The 16,719-nt window shown below is 43.4% G+C and overlaps 1 protein-coding gene across 1 annotated transcript in view; it reads left to right on the top strand.

Annotated features, from left to right (window-relative positions):
* The window catches only part of FAM227B (family with sequence similarity 227 member B), a 3,353,280-nt gene that overhangs the window by 3,024,942 nt on the left and 311,619 nt on the right, over nt 1-16,719 (top strand). Inside the window, exon 13 of the mRNA XM_085646151.1 lies at nt 7,597-7,671. Coding sequence (XP_085502277.1) covers nt 7,597-7,671 — 75 coding nt within the window. The remainder of the gene's footprint in view (nt 1-7,596; nt 7,672-16,719) is intronic.

The following is a 16,719-nucleotide window of genomic DNA, read 5'->3' as shown; positions in this document are numbered from 1 at the left end:
ACATTAGTATGGCCCCACAACCCAGCCCCATCTAATGCGATGGAAATACTTCTGGCATTATATATTTGGATCATGTCACTGATTCTTCTGTCGCCGATCTTAGTGGCAAATTTAAAAATACCATAGGCACTTTTCTTCATTTTGGACCTAACATTCATTAAATCATGGGACCAACTACCATCATGAGAAAAGATAACACCCAGATAACAGAATTTGTCCACATCCTGAACTTTCACCCCATCGATAAAAAAGGCATGATTTTGTTTACCTCTGGTACCACAGACCATAGTGTGAGTTTTACTCTTATTAATGACTAGCCTCCGTTTACTGATAAAGTCTGAGAACTGGTCCATTAGTCGCTGCAGACCTATCGGGGTCCGGGACAGGAGCACAGCATCGTCCGCATAAAGCAGAACTGGGACGCCTGTTCCACCAATCTGGGGAGCATCTGCTTTAACTGTTTTCAGGACCGAATCGACCGCATTAATAAATAGAGTAAACAGAAAAGGGGCTAGGACACAGCCCTGTCTTTTCCCACGTTTTACGTCAAAATTTGGGGTACACTCCCCTCCTACCCCGAAACGCACACATGTTTGCATTCTATCATATAATCTTGCTAAGAAAAAAATGATAGCCTCTGGTGCGCCAAGTTCCAACAGGACTGGCCATAAGATGGAATGGTCCACTAGGTCAAATGCACTGCTTAGATCGGCAAAGCAAAGATATAATGTGCCTGGCTTGGCCCTGGTATACTTTCCGATAATTAAGTCTAAGTTCAGGCATTGATCTAGTGTTCCACGTCCCTTTCTAAACCCATATTGCGAGCTTGCCAGGATCTCATTTGCTTCCGCCCACTCTTCCAGCCTAAATAACAATACTCTGCTCATAATTTTTACTGAGGAGTCAAGCAGACTGATCGGAAGATAATTACTAGCTACCGCCTTGTCCCCTAGACAGTGGATAGGGGCACAATAGGGACAATGATCGAATCTCCCCACCTAGGTGGAATCAGGGTTGTTACGGCAGCATTCAGTGCCAGGGTGAGTATGGGTCCCCACATCAGTGGTGCTGTCTTATACACATCGATAGGTACTCCATCTGGGCCCTGCGCCTTCCCCCCCTTACTAGACTTAATACTGTTCTCAACTTCTGACAGAGTAATGTCTAAAGGGACTATGGGCCAAATTCTTGGTTCGACATCAATAGGGCCTGTTCCTTGAAATATGGCCGTAAAATGAGAAATCCAGGCCTCACTACCAACATTAGCTACAAGGTGTGGTACTTTATCGTTCCTGAGAAAAGAGAATTAACCGTGGACCAGAACAGGCAGTTATCTGAAGTTTCAGCCGCCTGCGATAGGTTATCCCACGCTTCTTGTTGTAAATCCTTCTTCCTTCTAAACAATGCCAATTTATATTCAGATCTTAAGCAGGCAACCAAGGTTTTATCCCTAAGCCTAACTCCTAGGGCCTGTTTCAGTCGGGTTGAGATAGAGGTACATGTATGATCGAACCAACCCTTTCCCTGATGGGACTTGGCAATCCTACTAGTGGTGAAGACACCCTCAATAGTTTGATTAATTATAATAAAGTTATTCATGATAACAGTAGATGTACTATCCATATTCAGAATGCCTTCAATTTCAACCAAGGATTTAGATACGATCATGCCCATGACAACTGCCGATTTTTCCCCCTTCCATCTTAACCGTGTTCCATTTCGCCTATGCGACTCAATGTTACACCGGCTTTTGGTCACCTGTTGCCTGCTACACTTCCATATCTCAGTTACCAATACGATACGATTATGATCACTAAGTGTAGGATTCTGTATTACTGATGTCTGAAAATTGGGCATAATAAAAGATGACACCATAACATGATCAATGAGGGAATTAAAGTTCCTTCCCGTATAAGTGGGAGTAGATTGGCCATCTGCATCCTTACCAGGTTGCAGTAACTCTAAATCATAAGTTGCCATGAGATTGTTAATTGCGTCACCATATGCATTATGGGGAAAATGTGATATATAGTTATCACTATTGTCTAGCACTCCACAAGCCCTAGAAAGTGACAAAGGACAAATGGTAAGATTAAATTCACCTAACCAGATGAAGTTAAAAGAACATTTTGCTTCAGTAACAAGCTTCATGAGTGCCCTTTCTAGTTCCTCAATAACTAGATGTCGGGTATTATTAAAAATGTTATTATAAAAATGTATTAACACCACCTCGTGACCATCCTTTTCTCTAACCCACAGAATTTGTGAGTGTGTTCCGTGATAAATCCACGGACAACAGAAAAAGCAAACCGCCCTTAGCTCTACCATGTCTCGATTCTATGGCTTCCAAGCTGTAACAGGCAAAGCCATCAACACTAGGTTTACTAGTACACCACGTTTCCTGCAAACAGAGGATATCGTACGTACCAACCAGGTCCATCCAACCCTGATTGTTTTCCTTTGAAGCCCATCCTGCTATATTCCAACTCACCATGGTTGTCCCCTTCTCAATACAGCTTTCAGAGAAACAGGTCTGGTTATCGTATACCATATCTACAATCCGATCCGTCCTGTCTTCGACTGGACCTGCGTCGGTATACTCGGCCCAGGGTTCAGTCGAATTGGCTGCATCCCGTTCAACATCAGGCACAAGCTTCGGCCAGATGCTGGTTAGATCATTCGTAGCCCCATTTGTAGCAGGCATGGTATCAATGTTACCCCGTTGTGGTATCATGTTAAACATGGCCCCATGTGCGTTCGCATTAAACCCACCAACCTTTGGCTGTCAATCATTCAGGTCCAAAGAGCTAAAAGCTTGAAATCTATTATATGTTGGAACCTCAAAGGTTGGAGAAGGAATGGGGAAAAGGGGTCTACCTCTATTGATAGCTTGAGATACTTGATTCAAGTGATTATAAAAGTAACCCAGTGGGTGTACATGCACCTTGTCTTCATCAGGGATTAGGGAGGCAGCTCTAAGTAAAACAGTAGCAACATGTTGTGGATGTCTAAAATTCACAATAACACAATCGCCCCTATAGGTTTTCCTTGAGTTGCCAATCCAATTTACTCTTCTGGTATTTGATCAGAGTAATTCAGAGGAAACCCACATTGTCTGTGTAACCAAGAAATAGTTTTGTTTTTTAGAGAATCATCATTTTCATGATATGGCGTCGACAGACTGGGGACTAAAGGTGGAACATTAGTGAGAACCACCACATAGGGTGCACAGTCAGGGGGGAGATTTATATAACTACCCTTAAAAACTGGCACCTCCTTTTTACTGGCTTGTGTCGTTGTGGCCTTCCTACTATTGTCAGCTGATACATGGACTGCTGTTACCTTTTTCCTCTGAATCACCGGCAACGGGGCTGCCGCTACCTTTTTATGCTGATCTGCCATGGGGGTAGGTGTAACTGCCTTGCCCACTATGCCTTCTTGGTACCCTAACCCAACATTACTAGCTGATACAACTCTTTCATTTGGCCTAGGACATACAGTATTACCGGAATGAGCAGACAAAAGATTACCCAACCTAGATACCTCAGCTGTCATTAAGTCTAATTTGTCCACCAGAGGTTTTACAAGTGTTACAAACTTGGCCTCAATAATACTGACCAGAATATCAAGTTGCTCAGAGTTCAAGTTGGCGGCACAGTCCTCTGTTAGAGTCCCCATATTACGGACAATGTTCTTAGATGTTGGAATAGCTTTTTTCTTGATATTAGGCCCCCCGTACTTGAGCTGCACTTTCCTGCATGCCCTAACTTCTCTCTTCGCCTTAATAGACCGCTCTGGGGTATTAATCGAAACATCCGATGATAGTTCAACAAACTGTTCTGGGGTCTCAATAATTACCTCCGGCGACTCCATAGGGACCGGTGCACCCACCAACACGGCCCCAGGAACACTGGCAGCACCAGGAACCAATGCACCATCAACCACAGGGGAAGAAGGAAACGGCGCAGGTAAAGGTGAACTCCCGCGCCCCAAGGATTTCCTCCGCTCATTGTTTATTTGATTTACCACTTTAACGAGGTAGTTATCCAGTGTAGCCAACTGTTTCGCCATTATAAAACCAGTTGCAGGGGAACCGGCAATTCCACTTCCAAGCAGTAATATAGTATCGTAAGGCAAGTTTGGGAGCAAGGGCGTCACGTTTTGGGCATTAAAGCACTAAATATAATTAATAACAAATGTCACAAAACTTGCTGTGGCTCAGTCGACCGACACACAGGAGGTATAGCCTACCCAGCCTCGGTCGGACGGCCGCAGACAGCCCACCCTCTGCCAGGGCTATATCCCGCGGATCCAGTCCTGATTTAAAGCACCTGATGTGCTCTCTGCCCATTTAGATGTGAACGACCACCAAAACGTACCAAGAGGGTTATAGCCAAACGACATACAAATAAGAACACATACAACAATAATGTCACCTAGCAAGGCACCCCGCTTCCTGTCCACTGATCAGAAGCAACCAAGGGGGGTGCACCAGCCCAGCCTCCTCTGGCCCCTGACGGCCACAGACGGCCCGCCCTTTGACCGGGCTTCGACCGGCACGCCCGCGCGCGTCCCGCGTTGCGGAGATCCCGGATGGTTATATAGCGCTGTGCTGATGTCAGGACTGGCAACAGGTGAGGCGGCCCCTCAGACCTCTGGGGCTTGGAGTCCAACAACCCTGACTGCTCCTGGCAGCGACGCCTTCCCTATTCCTAATAGTGAGCAGAAGAACCTAAAGAGAAGCCTTTGCATATGCAAAGTCAACCCTACTACTAAAAATGCAAGGGCTGTTAAAGTCTTGCGAAAGGCATACAAAAAAGTCATATAGAAAGCAAAGAAAGTCCTGGATGAAAAGGAGCGGTTAGAAATGCACAGAATGCTCAGTGAGAGATCTCTTGCTTGCTTTTGAAACTAGGTGAACAAACTAAAATCGCCTTCTCCAATGAGAGAAAACAGGGTCTCCGAAAGCTGATGGGTGAGTTATGTATTCTCTGGCCATCCTGAATCTATAACCTGAATGGTCAACCAAGGGCCTGCTGACCAGCTCCTAGGGGGGCCAACAGGAGCCAATCTTACCAACCCAAATTTCAAAACTCATTAAGGCCATGAAACACGACGGGCGCCAGGTACCAATGGTCTTCCAGCAGACATCTTCAAATGTGCACCAGAGGTGCTGGGCAACAGTCTTAGCCCTGTAATTTAACCTTGCCTTTAGCTCGGTCACATCCCAGAGACCTGGAGAGGTTCCTCTCTTTGCCCGTTATTTAAGAAGGGTGACCCAACAAAGCGGTCCAATTACTGCTTACGAGCTCTGCTTGTGCTGGAGGCTAAAGCATATGCCCGAGTGCTACTAAACAGCTTCCACTCTTCTGCTATTTTATAGATTATAGCACGGCTTTTGACAAAGTGAACATACCGACGTTGTGGAGGAAGCTGTCACACTGGGGTCCCCCCCCCCAACCTTGTAAGGATGATAATCTCCCTCTACTCCGAAACGTGGGTCCGTGTGAGAACCGGTCCACACACACTCACCCCCAAAATCCCCATTTGAGGCAGTCTGAAACAAGGCTGTGTGTTAGCTCCCTTACTTTTCAATTTATACACAGCAGACCTTGGGAAAGCTCTAGCAAACAATAGCTTCCCTCTCCCCCGAATAGGCCACAAGCCCCTTCATATACTTCAGTACACAGACGATATTGCAATCATGGATCACACAAATGTGGGCCTCCAGCAAGCATTGACAAGCCTCCACTCGTATAACGAGAAGAATTTTCTCACTATTAATCCAGAAAAGACCAAAATCATACATTTTGGCCGTTACAAGAATAAAAACTCGCTCTCATGAACAATGGAGCCCAAGATCATCACTACGGCAGCAAAACATAACTATCTGGGGGGGTGGCTCACTGAATCTGCTCAACATTCTGCCCACAAAAGCTTGCTAGAAAGGAAATCAAATGCAATCATTTATGGCTTACCCAGCCACAACAAGCAACTAAACAGCCTGCAGCAATAATCAGGCCACTCTTCTTCTAGCACTACAATAAGGCCATTACGCTTTTCCCAGTTCTTGTTCAGGTAGTCTTGAAAACACCCAGTGTGTAGGAATCTTCCAACTGTCTACATACCACCGTAGATCAAGACTTCGACTGTAACTTGGCCTGTTACACCAAACTCTAACCAGTAAGGCGGACTTTCTGAAATACTACATACATATACTGATAGCTCCAGAGAACCCTCGTAGGGCCTGCCTCATAGTCATTTTTAGAACCCTGTAACTCCATGGAACAGGCAACTACAGAATTCAGTTGCATCCTTCCAAATTGATCCAGCAGCACTTGCCCTTGAATATTTTACCTTCACGACATGGAAAGAGGTAATCAATAGCCAGATAAGGCTAGTTTAATTTCAGCAAGACCTGGCTTCTCTAAGCTCACTGGAGATGTTATACCCTTTAAATTCATCATACCTGGAGGGAAAAGTGCGGAGAGACTAAGGGGCATATCAACAAGGGCTTTATCTCTGCTTTTTTGGCTTTAAAAGCCAAAAAAGGAGAGATAAATCTAGCGCCCTATCAACAACAGGGTGCTAACATGCAAATTTGCATGTTAGCACCCTTTTACTCTACGCTTCCCCTTGCATCTCTAATGAGATGCAAAGGGGGTGTTCCAGAGTAAAATAATAGGAGAAATGTCGCTAAGCGACATTTCTCCTATTATCAAGAATGTCGCTAACCCTGTTAGAGACAAAAAAAGCAGCGCTAACCGCGGTTAACGCTGCTTTTTTACGTCTGGTATTTTTCTGATTTAGCCATGATATCCTATGGAAGGAGGATATCATGGCTAAGTTTGCCTGTCCCTATCAACAAGGTAACGTGAGATTATCGCTGGGTTTCCAGCGATAATCTCACGTTAGCCTGTTAGCGTGAGGATTTTTATCGCTATTGAGATAAGCGTTGCTAATAGCACGCTATCTCAGCGATAAAAATTCACACCAGCCGGCGATAATTATCCTAGCTCTAAGTGCGCTTATAGATAATTATCGCCGGTTGTTGTTGATATGCCCCATAATGTACATGCGCCTCCTTGGCCTACCAATAGTAGATTTTAACCCGGTATGGGCCAATCAAGACAAGTTTACCTCTGCTGGCTGCAACTCTTGCTTGAATAACAGTCTGGATTAACCCCCCCCCCCCCCACTCAATCTGTTGCACTTTAAATAATCACTGAAAGTCATATTATAAGATCTTAAAAGCGTTTTAAATGTATTAATGAAAACATGCACCAGCACCTTATCATTTGAATTAAACAACAATCAGGCCTTTTTGAGAAGCAATCGCAGCTAGTCAATTCACATAACTGTAGCTGAATAGAACCAATGGTTGGGGAGATTAGAACCACATTTTAAATATGAAAGTTCTTACCTCTTTTAATAGAGCACTCACAAGTCACATTGGGTGTTGCTTTATATCATGTAATGGTTTTCATTAACTGAATCTTGATTAATAAACATTTGAAACTATTCCTAGTATATCTCTCAATGTCAGAACAGAATGCACGTATTTAATAGTAATATGATATCTGTATATTATTTCAGGGTTCAAGATAAAACTAGAAGAGAAATTGAAGAAATTGAACAACAGAAAATAAAAGTTAATAGACACTTTGAAAGGTTGGTGTTGAAAGCTCCCCAAACGTTGTCTGAACTGTTATTCATAGTTTCATTTAAGTGGTTGAACATATACCTTTCCATTCATGCGGTTTACAGAGGTGTTTTCTTTTTATAAAATAAAGTGTTAAGAGATCAACTTCCCCTTCCTCTCTGTGGCCCATCTGCAGTCTACTGACTTCCAGGACAGCTACACACCGCAGTCTGTTGTTCTCATCCCTGTCCGTTGATGGTTTCTGGCTATCGCAAATATCTGGGAATAATGTTGTGTACTCCAAAACGGACTTCAAACACAATCGTTGAAGAAGAAACCTCAATGATGGGAAAAACAGTGTTTGTCTGAAAACAAACCAAGCCCTTTCTTTGTGTTGCTTGTTTCAGAAAATGATATAAGTGAAGTCAGACTTAATGGCTTGAGGGCTCTAATCTACTAAAACCAGATGCACCCACGTGGTTAAGCATTCTGTTCGCACACTAGAGGCTTTCTGGGCATAGTTATTACAGTCCACACACTTTGTTGTGTGTTATGTCTTCCTTGTAATTAGTTAACATGTCTGGGAGCGAGAGGAAGGGACCTGACAGACGAGTTCTGCACCCCCTGCCAAACTGCAGATCACGCACATCTCTCTGTGATCTGCAGGCCTGTATCTGAAAGCACGAGCAGCAATCTCGATTACCCTTGACAGAAGTGAGATGGCCATGATTTTCTGGCTGGGAAAAGGTCATGAAACCTTTTTTAATACTAAAAAAAGTTACCCGGGGTATCTATGCCCCCAAAAGCACAATTTCCACGCGTAAAACCAGATTAGCAACTATGTTTCAGTAAAGATTTTTACAAGTATTAATGCATGTTTGGTGAATCCAAAATGTGAATTTAGACTTGTAAAATAGCTATTTGCACACCTAAGTTAAAGTTGGATGCACAGATGGTTTTGAGAATTCGACTCGGTGAGAGGCAGAGAAGAGGCTGAGTAACTAAATGACATCAACAATAATATGACAGCAAACCATCAGCGATAATAACGCCAGTGCTACTACTGCTGCAAGTAAAAGTGGTAATACATATAGCTGTATGTAGCGTGCATACCACAAGCTGGATTCACACTAGGGGGATATTTATAATAAAATGTCGAAGCACAGTGTTACTCCAAAACTCTTCAACATTTTTTAAACACAGGGTTGCGCCGTATTTACAAAAATACAGCGCACCCCTGCGTGTCCCCTAGTGCTGGCGCTAAAACAGATGCCTAGCTCCACCGCAGGCACCCTTGCACCATGTTGCAAGGGTGCCTGTCCTTCAGGGGCGATTATGTGCAGGAAGGGACACCTTCCTGCACATAAACAATCTTTAAAGGCAAGTTGCTGTTTCTATGTATGCTGCATTGTATGTGTACTGCTTATCTGCAGCACACATAGAAAAACATAATACAAGGAGAAATTGATAATTTCTCTTCGTATCGCCATCCTAAGACCAGGCAGGTTTTTTTTTTTGGCGCTGCCCTATCCTTGTACATATGGATGCAGCGTCAAAAAGAAATAGGTGTTGTGGCGGAACGCTCATTGCAACACCCATTGCACCCCCCTTTCACGCTGAGTGAAGAGTGAAAAGGGGCCTTATTTACACAGCAGCATGATGCTACGTTAAGTAGCTTAAGGCCGCTTTGTAAATTGACGTTCTGGTGGTGATATCCCCTTGTAAATATGCTCCTAGGTGTTATCACCCAAGTTAATGGTACTCATTTTACCTACTCCATACAGATTATGTAGAGATACAAAGTTAGTCTTGCAAATGTTCCAGTCTCTGTGCTAATGTTCATCAGAACAATCTGTTTACTGGCACTTACACTGTGTGATGTTCTCTTATTAAATAAGTGTAGTATGACAATGGACAGTTGCTGGAAATGTTTCATTGCCACAGCCAGGTTTTTTCATGCTGACGAGATCGCCGAGACTGTTAAAACGTGTATTGCGAAAAACAAATAAATGTGCTTAAAATAGACTTGACTGATTTACGGGATAGTCAGCACGGAAGATATATTTGGTTTGGGAGCCGCATATTGTATAAAACGTCCTGGTTTTTGTGGAGAGGTGTAACAAGATTGAGTTTAAGGGAAATGCAAAAACAATTATTGCTTTTGTAAAGATGCTAAGCGCATAACTTTTGTCAAGGCCTGGTGACTACTTCCAAGGGGGGAAAGGTGTTTCTCCCACAATAATCTTTTTATAGAGGTTTAGCGGCTAGTGGTCCACTTTTAAACGCTTTAGACTAATTGTTCATTGGTCAAAATGTTGTAGCTATTGAAGCTAATTTTACCGACGTGTTTGAGACTTATTCTTACAAAGATTTTTGATCTGAAAAGTAATGTCAAATGGTGCTTTTATTTGTAGGCGCATTAGAATGCAACAAAAGTTGAAACGTCACTGGATTTTAAGACTGCTTTACAGGGGCTGGGGACACAAACACGTATGCTCAATGCTTGGTCCGTTTGATGCAATTTCCAAATGCTCCTATTAGTGTCTCCCAGATCATATATCCAACAAAATGCATCAGTCGCGGCCGGACATCCTTCTACAGTCTGTAAGGAGCGCGCGCGTGCGCACTGCTCCACCGTGCAGCAACGCATGTTTGTGTGTAAAACAGGACTGAAAATGTCCTCGTTATTTGGCAAGCGGTCTACTCCCAAGAAGGCCGGAAAGTTGTCCCAGGCCTTTAACAAAGCTTCAAAGTGTAGAACAGTTTTGCTTCAAGCTGAAAATACAGCATTCACTACCACACCTTAAAGAACTCCAAGGGCCTCATTTCAAGGTATTTTTAATTTCGACAGGGTTCATAACCATGGACGTCAATTCACCAAAAGTGACATAAAACACACCTTGACCTTCATGACATCACAAGAAGTGACACCATATGACCTTTGACCCTGAATCTTCCCAGGAAGCAATATCACATGACTAACTCTGATGATATAACAACATTTACCACTGCTGAATGTACATAAAAAGTAAACTGCATGGTTTATTTAACTACACAACAAAGACAATTGCCTGTTTTAGATGCCACTTATACAAGAGAGCTGAAATAATCTTTGACAGTGGTGGAGAGTGATATTTGCCCTGAATTGTAGACACATAGCATGTATAATTGTAAAGCGCACGTTCACCCAGAAGGGTATCTTGGAACTGAATAGCAAATGTTAGCAGGGTCTGGTGGCTTACTGGACTAATGCATCAACTGTAAAAGCCTGTGTTTGACCTCATGGTCCCAGGTTCAAATCCCGGCAGGTACTCACAGCGTTTTATCCTTCTGAGGTCGATGAATTGAGTTGGGTAACACTAAACATCTGTTATTCAGCGCCAAGCTTCCTTTCTGAGTGAATGTCCATTTTACAAATACTTATGTTATGTTTATTTTTACCCAACTTTATAGTACTCATTTTATCGACATCAGAAAGATTAAAGGCTGAGTGAATCTTCCATTCTCAGGATCCACCTTATTCAACACGGATGATGAAATGACCCGGATGATGTCCGAAATGGAGATCCTGAAGGCAGTATACCTTAAAAAGCTGAAAGAACAGTAAAGGCACACTTACAGGACTTACCAATGGCGTTTTTACCCACAGAGGGTTTTAAGCCCCACTAGGGTACCAAGTTTGCTAACAAAATCAACCATAAAGACCATTCCAACTGCAACAATGTTGCCAGCTCAGAGGAAGAGCTAGCCAACAGCCTACTCAGGGGAGAAAACCTGCAGCAGGCTCTAAACACTGAATCTCTACTTCCCCCTCTTCTGTTACCCACTACGGTGGGGGGAAGTATCTCTCATTCCTGACAGAGTGGCACTCCATCACAAAAGAGGTATGGGTTTTAAATATTGTACGGAATAAATATTGTCGCATGTTTACCAGTCCTCCACCAAATATCCCACCAAAACCATCCAATCAACATCTGTAGATGTTGTGTTCGGAAGTGAACATTCTTCTGCAGAAGCATGCTGTGGAAACTGTTCCTCTCAAAGAATGAGGCACTGTGATATAGTCCCATTCTTTTCTGGCAAAAAAGAAAGGTTCCAGAAATGAGTTCAGACCCATTCTCAATCTGAAACAAGCCAACAAATGGATTCAAAGAGAAACATTTTGAATGCTTGCACTACATCGGATCTATCCTCAGATACACCAGGGAGACTGGCTCTGTTGGATAGACCTCCAAGATGCATAATTTAATGTCCTAATAGCCAAGAAACATTGCGATTTCTTGAGGTTTGTCATAGGTCACAATCATTACCAGTACAGAGGGCTTCTGTTTGGTCTCACATCAGCCCCCAGAACGTTCTCAAAATATATGGCAGTGTTAGCTGCACCCCTCAGAAAGGTCAGATTTATCTTCTACCCGTACCTATATGACTGGCTCATCAAGGCTTCAGTACCTCAAGAAGCCCAACTGCATTATCAGTTGACAAGCAATCTTTTCCATCGATAAGGGCTGAATTTCAATTTCAGCAAGTCAGCCTCTACTCCAGTCCAAACAATATATTACTTTGGTGCCACCATTGACATCATTCAAGCAAGAGGGTATCCTTCGGAGGAGAGACTATTATCGATCCATCTGAAGTGTCACTCTCTCATGAAAGTCTCTCACCCCACAGTGAGAATAGTGTCACCTCTTCTCGGCTCAATAGCTTAGTGTGTTTTTCTGACTCTGAACACCTGTCTTCACATGTGACCTCTACAGGTCAGAGGGATATATTTTTGGGCAATTTGGAGGACAAGATCACACTCTCTCCGATATAAAACAGTCTCTGAGATGGTGATGCTCTCAGACAAATCTGCTTCTATGGATGGTATTTCATCAGGATGTCCCTTCTCAAACAATAATGACGTATGCCTCATTGTTAGGAAGGGGAGCACATATGGATCACCTTCAAATCCAGGTAACGTGGTCTCTGAGAGAGATGACTTATCACACCAATCTCTTTGAGATATGAGCAGTTCACCTAGCGTTGAAGGCTTTTCACCCATATTTCAAGACACAATCCGTACTTATTCAGACAGACAACACGACAACCATCTACTACCTCAACAACGAGGGGGAACGAGGTCCAGACCTTTGTCTCATGAAGCCCAGACAATTTGAAATTGACCGATAGCCAGAGACCTGCAGTTCATTGCAACTAATCTCTCAGCTATTCAAAATATTCAAACAGACTCCCTAAACAGAGTCTTTCAGGAAAACCACAAATGGGTTGTTCATAATGACTTTGTGCACAACATTTTCAGAATGTGGGGCACATTGATTTATTCACCACTGCAGAAAACAAAAATTGTCCAGACTTCGCCTAGAGGTACTTCCAACCAGGTACACTGAGCAATGCCCTATGGATCGACTGGTCTGGCAAATTTCTATACGCCTTTCCTCCAATCTCCTTTATTCTGTCAGTTTTCATCAAACTTTCTTACTCAAGGGCCAGAATGATCTTGATCGCTCCAGAGTGGTCCTGGCAATGGTGGTTCATAGACCTTCTCCACATGTCGGAGCGTCCACATCTCAAGCTGCCGTGCAGACCAGATCTTCTCACGAAGATTTGGAGGCCAGATGTTTCACCCCAACCTCTCCTCGTTGAGTTTGGCAGCTCGGCTCCTAAGCTAGTTCAGTATGGAAATTTGAACTTTCCACAAGATAGCGTGATCATTCTTACGGAAGGTAAATGACCTTGAACACATTCAGTGTATTCATTTAAATGGAATGGATTTTGTGTTTGGTGTTCTGACAAGAAGGTGAATCCAACAACCTGCCAAGAAGATATGATTCTTGAAATTTACTTCATCTGACCAAATCTGGCTTACAGTCCTCTTCCATAAAGGTTTATTTGGCTGCAATTACTGCCTAGAGAAAATGTCCTTCACAAACCTCTTTTTTCAAAATTCCCGCTGTCAAAGATTTATTAGAGGGGTTGAAAAAAGTTTTCCCTGCCAAAAAGCCTCCATCTCCTCCTTGGGAGCTCAATGTAGTCCTCTCACGCCTCATGCAGGCTCCTTTTAAATCCATTCACAAAACATCCTTACAACATCTGTCTTAGAAAACTGCTTTCCTCGTAGCAATCACATCAGCATGCAGGGTTAGCAAAATCCAGGCACTATGTTCACACAAACTATACACCGTTTATTATTCCAGTAAGGAGGTTATGAGGACTCATTGAAATTCCTACCTAAAGTAATTTTGAACTTTAACGTTAATAAAACCATTTCCTTACCTACTTTCTTTCAGCACCCTTCCACACCTGCTAAAAAGACTCAATTCTCTAGACATGAGGTGAGTCTTAACGTTTTATCTTGACAAAACAAAAGATATCTGAAGGTCTAGCCACGTTCAAATAGTCCATATACTGATGGATAATATCTTGCATTATATTATGCTATCAGAAGGCAAATAAGGTTCTGTCCAGTAGACCTAAAACTCATTCCACTAGAGGGAAAGCAGCTAATGCTGCTTAAATGAGAAATGTGCCAATAGCTGAGATCTGTAAGACAGCTCCATGGAGATCTGTTCATACGTTTACCAAACATTATTGTTTGGATTCAGATGCTAGAACAGATGCTCAAGTATTACAGGCTTCCATGAAAAATGTATTTGCTTGATTTGTTCAGTTGAGCATTCCTCTTTTTTTCCAACTTCTCTTTGGTGGGGATGAGCTTGCTATTCTATTCAGTGCTTATGGCTATCAATGGAGATCCCCTGAAAGAGAAAGAATGTTTTTTTTACCTGTATTCCCAGTTCTCTCTCAAGGGAATCTCCACTGAAGTCATAGTAAACCCTCCCGCCTCCCCTGTGGAGATGGCAGAGGCAATTATTGAACCTATCTAACACTGCCACTACTCGGAAAAAAACTGTAGCAACTGCCGCCTTCTTGGCATGATGGGATATTGGTGGTCTCACCATAAATCACATTTCTTACCGCTCATCTTGTGATAGAGAGTCTCTCTGAGCTCTGCTTAGTGACAGTGTTTTCTTCAACTTTTGACCCCCAGCTTTAAAAATATTCTGCTACATTTAAGGTACTATTGAGTGTGTCTTTGCCTGTTTCTTCATGGAAAATACCAGAGTCTAAAAAAGGGTTCATTTGGCCCTGCATGACCTGTGGTAAGTGTAGACATTTCTCAGAATCTCCCCACAAAGTGTGCCTGCATTGCCTCTACCCTGACCATAAACTCAGGGAATGTAAATATTGCTGCACATTTTCAGCCAAAACCCTCTAGGATAGGAAGGGTAGGCTACCCCTCTTGTTCAAGAAGAGGAATGCTCCTTCAGACTCAGGGTCCTGAGACAAAAGCTCATTCCTCCTCCAGGAAGAGAAAGGAAGAAGGCTCCTCTTCTCACCACAGAGACTCTAAAAGATTCAAGTCTCAAGAAAAGGAAAAATCTGAGAGGAAAAACACCCCAAAAAATTCTTGTGGATCCTACCAGATCTGGTTCAGCACCAGCTTTTGTTCCCCAGACTCCTTTCAAGGATTCTTCATCTCCCCTGTCAACGGCTTCGTCGTCATAGATCTTGCCGTCTATGGAAAAAGCCAATGTTTCTCCACCGTCGACAGCCTCATCGGCGACAGCTACAATGACGAGGGTCAAGATTTCGATGGCAGCAGCATTGTCAAGCACACAGTTAACAGTGACTGCATCCTCACCGTTGATGAGGATTTCACTCTCTAGTATCAATCTGTCAAGGTAAACATCATTTACCACGGATCCTTTTCCTCGCAGGGTATTATAACGTGGTTGTTACAATGACCGCATTGTAACAACGCATACTATTACTCCACAAGTCGGAACAACGACTTGCGGAGGGGGCAAAAGGTGTTGGATGTACAATCCAACAACTACCCTACTGTTGCACACACTGGAGTTGGAATAGTAACTAATACTATTCCAACATCCAGCGTCCCCCGGAGCAAGTGATTGTTATAATTTGGGGGGTAATGGTAGGCGTTGTTACAACGCAGTCGTTGTAATGACCGCGTTGTAATTGCATGCGGGGAAAAAGCATGCAGAATGAAGTGGCATATTCATCCGTCAACAGCGCTGTCTACGGCTGCCCCCTCCAACAAAGGTCGCTGATGCTGGACTTCCAAGAGTCTGAGGATGAGGGCTTGTTTGGCCCACTTATAGTCCCTCCCAATAAAGGGTCAAATGTCTTCCATCAAAACAGGCTGACTATTTCCTTTATGATATTAGGGCAGGCACTCAGCATACCATTAGAACAATTCCTATAGTGGATTTCTTGTGGCAGGAGGGCATTAAGCGAATGAGAGCAACAGCATCCATACCAGATGTTGTATTAAAACTAGACAAAAAGTATCACCCACAAGTCTTATTGGGCATCCTAGACCAGATCCGGTCATTATGCAGGCAGCGCAGAGATGAGCTAAAAGGAAGGACGACGTCTTGAGAACATTGGAACAGGTTTTCTGCTCTGGCGGCCACCTCCATTAGGGCATCTAATGCTATGACCATACTTACAAGATATGACCGACAGATGTGGTCGGCTATCTCCACTCCCTTGGAATATCTCCCCGAGGATAAGAAGAAGGAAGCTAAAGACATTCTAGCTGAAGGTGGAAAAGCCTCTTCCGAGCTTATCGTGGTTGCCATGGATGTGTCATACTTCGCATTTCATCAGATGGCAGAACAGGCAGTGATGAATCGACAGGGATGGTTCAGGGCTACTACTTTCCATCCGGAAGTGCAAGCCAAGGTACTAAATATGCCCTTTGATGGTGAATGTCTGTTTGGGAAACACATAGATGAGGTGCTTGAGTCCATTAAATCGAACATGGACACAGCCAAATCGTTAGGCAGTCTCCAGCAACGCCGCTTTCAGCCCTTTCGAGGAAGAGTTTGAGGCCTATACCTATTTAGCAGCAATTTCAACAGCGGTACCAACCTTATCCTCAACACACCTACCAACCATCATTTTACGATCAAAACTACTGATCCAACACCACGCCTTCTTATTCAAGACTCTCTGGGCATAAACGTCAACAATCAGCCGGGTAATTT

Source organism: Triturus cristatus, chromosome 3_1 (assembly GCF_964204655.1).
Source record: "Triturus cristatus chromosome 3_1, aTriCri1.1, whole genome shotgun sequence".
Taxonomy (NCBI): Eukaryota; Metazoa; Chordata; class Amphibia; order Caudata; family Salamandridae; genus Triturus; species Triturus cristatus.
Note: the sequence above shows the minus strand (reverse complement) of the source record. Positions and strands in the feature narration are given on the sequence as shown.